The sequence below is a fragment of the Sinocyclocheilus anshuiensis genome, unplaced genomic scaffold (genome assembly GCF_001515605.1).
Source record: "Sinocyclocheilus anshuiensis isolate Anshui unplaced genomic scaffold, SAMN03320099.WGS_v1.1 scaffold1034, whole genome shotgun sequence".
NCBI classification, from domain to species: domain Eukaryota; kingdom Metazoa; phylum Chordata; class Actinopteri; order Cypriniformes; family Cyprinidae; genus Sinocyclocheilus; species Sinocyclocheilus anshuiensis.
In genome coordinates, this window is record NW_015538015.1 from 483,598 (window position 1) to 484,769 (window position 1,172).

A 1,172-nucleotide genomic window follows, 5' to 3' on the forward strand; every position below is an offset into this window, starting at 1 on the left:
TCAGTAAAGCCGGTTCTGTGATTAATAGTAAAACTCCATCACGTGCTTTCAGATGGAGTAGCATTTAATACATAGAGCCGTAGATCACTGCTATATCGCGTTCATAATCGCAGATGAGTCGCATTCGATTATGAACGCGATATTGCGTAGCTTGTCAGTGTAAGTGTTTTTATTAATGCCATTAATGTTTTTGTTAATACAGCATATAGCACTAGTCAACTAAATGAATGTAACATGGCAAAGATGAATGCAATTTTGGAAGTTGAATGTAAAATGAAAATGTCATTTTGGAATTTCTGTGGTCTAACGTGATATTGTTGTTCATGTTCTTGTTCATGATGAAATTTTCTTTTATTGTTGTAATTCATTTATAGCATTAACAAGATGACCCGTTGAATTCATTTTGGGAGCGATGACTGATTGAATGTATTTTTAGTCCAGTGCCTCTATACAAGAAAAAAAAAAAAAAACGCGTCATGGATTTATTGCATTTTGGGGAAAAAATAATCAGTTTTTATAATAAATCTTTGAAAATCAAAATCTGGATTTGAATTTTATATGTTATTATAACCTAAAGATGCTATGTGAAAGTTTGAAACAGAAAATAGTGGTTTTCATCTTGCCACTTTCTTGGTAAAGAAAACACATTTTTACTCAAATTAATCAAAATGGATTTATAGCGCTTTGGAACCAAACTCTTCATTTTGTGCAATGGAAAGTTTCCACTGATGCTACTGATGTTCTTCATGGAACCATAGTAAGGAGCCTTATTTTCAGAAAGTTTTGTGTCAAAGTCCTGATAAAGATGTCCTCTCTGAGACATGAGATCATTGATTAATGGAGTGTGTGATTCAGGATACATACTTGCGGAACAGCTCAATGTGAACCACAGCTGGAGCGATCTTCTCCACCACATCAGCGATGAAGTTATATCTGTGCCGGAGACTATCTGGATTCTCCTCGTGGCCTGAAGAACACATGGCAAACAAAGAGTCGGTTTATACCAATTTGGTAGAGCAAAAGAACTATATAAAATTCAACCAAATTCTAGAATGAAGACAATTCTAATTGTATAATTCTATGACTGGATTAGATTTGGACTGTCAGTAAAGATGTACACCAGGTCCTCAGTGCTAATGTTAGCCTACCAATATCACAAGCTTCCAATATAT

General features: G+C 34.6%; 1 protein-coding gene across 1 annotated transcript in view; it reads right to left on the minus strand.

The window, feature by feature from the left end:
• The window catches only part of LOC107678347 (serine protease HTRA1B), a 41,450-nt gene that overhangs the window by 28,591 nt on the left and 11,687 nt on the right, over positions 1-1,172 (minus strand). The window contains 1 exon segment of the mRNA XM_016473570.1: positions 865-967. Coding sequence (XP_016329056.1) covers positions 865-967 — 103 coding nt within the window.